Source organism: Pteropus vampyrus, unplaced genomic scaffold (genome assembly GCF_000151845.1).
Source record: "Pteropus vampyrus isolate Shadow unplaced genomic scaffold, Pvam_2.0 Scaffold50, whole genome shotgun sequence".
Classification (NCBI taxonomy): Eukaryota; Metazoa; Chordata; class Mammalia; order Chiroptera; family Pteropodidae; genus Pteropus; species Pteropus vampyrus.
Window position 1 is genome coordinate 5,902,661 of NW_011888831.1, and position 2,242 is coordinate 5,904,902.

Below are 2,242 nucleotides of genomic sequence, written 5' to 3' on the forward strand. Positions count from 1 at the left end.
CAAGAAGCAAAGTATCAAATATGTTCAATTACCTACCTATGCTTTACATAATTAGTAAAAACTGAAAGAGAAGCTATTTTTCTGCCAAAGTAAAAGAAATACCAGACTGATACAAAAGTTCTTTTAGAAATACAGAATATGACTGAAGTATTAGATAAGCACACATTTGGTTTTGTTTCTGCTATAAACTGTGGGTTTCACAGGAAAACACTGTTTTGGCTGCTAAAACATACAATGTTCATATTAGATGTTATTACTGCAGTACTATCTATAGTAACTTTACATACTACCGTAATTATAACACCTAGCAATTACACTTAGAAGACACCGATCAACCATAAAAGTACTCTCATAAAAAACTACTTTGCTAATAAAAATTTCTAGGAAATTGGTGACATCTTAATAGCTTATTTTCAGGGAACTTTACACCAAAAATTTTGTTACATCAGTATTAGCTGTCTAAAATGACCGCGTAATTCTTTAAAAACAACTAAAATTCGTAGCTTTCAGGAAAAAACAATCAGATTGTCCATATATCACTTACAAAGGAAAAAAATAATCAGCGGAGCTTCTTTCTTTAAATATTCCCTTTAATAACTCTGTAAATGATAACATACTCCAAATACACTGTATTAACAAATAACTAAAGCAACAACATAAAATTCAATTTTAAAAATATGTATTTCCAACAATTCGGTAGAAAAACAGGTTCCCTTACCTCATCATCATCATCGGAATCATTCCCAAACACTGATGGTTTCTGCAAAACAGGGAGCAACTGCTGTGCTTTCTTTGGCAAAATAAGCCCATACCTGCATTTGTTTTGAAATAAAAATTACACCATTATACTTAAATGTTTAAAAACAATTCATCTACTACTTCTTCCAGATGAAGCTACCAATTCAAAATGTCATACAGCCTATGAATATATAACACTGTTTCTGATTTTCAATCATCGCACAACTCTAAATGTGTTAAGATTTTATAATTACTCTAAGTAATTATTTGTGGACAGGGGCCAAACTCAAATACCATTTTAACCAAAGAAGAGAAATAACTGAAGAGTTCAAAAATGTTTTAGATGGTGAAATGATAGTAAGGTTTTAAAAAGAACATGTTAGTGGAAAGCTCAGTTCATGTCCACTACAAATAAAAAAAACTCTAAATTACCCTTGTGGTCTAATAAGAGTCAAGAAAATAGATTGTTTTTCCTACTGGGTACTTACACAGTTTTAAATAAGTTATTGGGTAATATCATCCACAAAATTTTTTTAAAGATTACATTAACTGAGAAACCCAAGTATTCATAGGGTAAATTTCCATAACACTTTAGTAGGCTCACTTGCTTTGTCTTGAAGCGTCTGAGAGAACACCCCATCAGAGCCAACTCATTTAACTTCTCACATTTTGGCCTGTAAGATGCAGCAATCTCAGGAAGCCACATCAAAAGGATTATACAGCAATGGTAAAACTTCCAAGAACATATAATGTTTCTTTTGCGGCAACGTAAACCCCAATTCCCTATATGCCTACCCTTTTCTGTGGCTTCTCAGCACATTCCTAAAACGAGAAGGGAGGGCGGGAATCGGGACTTGAGCTGCCAAGGAGAAAAAGGCCCGCTAAGCCAGGAATTGTCTCTTCTCATTGCCCTTGAAGGCATCCAAACGGGGAGAGAAACTCAAGCGCGGGGTAGGAAGCAAGACTGAGGGGCCTCAGACCGAGCTTTTGGAAAATAGAAAAGTCTCGCTCTCTGCCCCTCAGCCTAACTTCCTTTATTTCCTCACAAGTTTCTCCCTCAAACTTCGGACATCCATCCTGGAAAATGTGAGGGGGGAGGGGAATATGTGTTCCTCGGGATTTCTCGCTTTTCCCCGTCTCTATCCCTGACGACAAAGCCCCTTCACTTCCAGCGCATTTTTACTCCTCAGCCAAAGACAGTCGCCGTTGTTTCTCATTCCCCAGCCTGACCCTAACTCCCGGATCACTCACTGCCTGCCCGGAATCGCCATCTTGCTCTCGTCTCCGCAGAACGTGGCCGTCGCCGACGTGACGCTGACGCAGACGATGACGTAGTCACGTAAACTCTCGCGCGGCTTTCGGAGTCTTGGAACCACCCTAGCGGCTGGATCCCTCTTTTGAATTGATTTCACAGTTAGGAACTGGGTCCTTTGGCTTTCGGTTTCGTTTGGAAACCCTGGGGCCTCGAAATTAGTAAGAACAAAAGAGTGACAAAATTCTAAGC

At 38.4% G+C, this 2,242-nt stretch overlaps 1 protein-coding gene across 1 annotated transcript in view; it reads right to left on the bottom strand.

Moving 5' to 3' along the window:
* The window catches only part of NSRP1 (nuclear speckle splicing regulatory protein 1), a 42,500-nt gene extending 40,417 nt beyond the window's left edge, over positions 1 to 2,083 (bottom strand). The window contains exons 1-2 of the mRNA XM_023530371.1: positions 1,990 to 2,083; positions 719 to 812 (exon numbers count right to left, since the gene is read on the bottom strand). Coding sequence (XP_023386139.1) covers positions 719 to 812; positions 1,990 to 2,009 — 114 coding nt within the window. The 5' untranslated portion in view covers positions 2,010 to 2,083. The remainder of the gene's footprint in view (positions 1 to 718; positions 813 to 1,989) is intronic.
* Between the last annotated feature and the right edge of the window lie 159 nt (positions 2,084 to 2,242).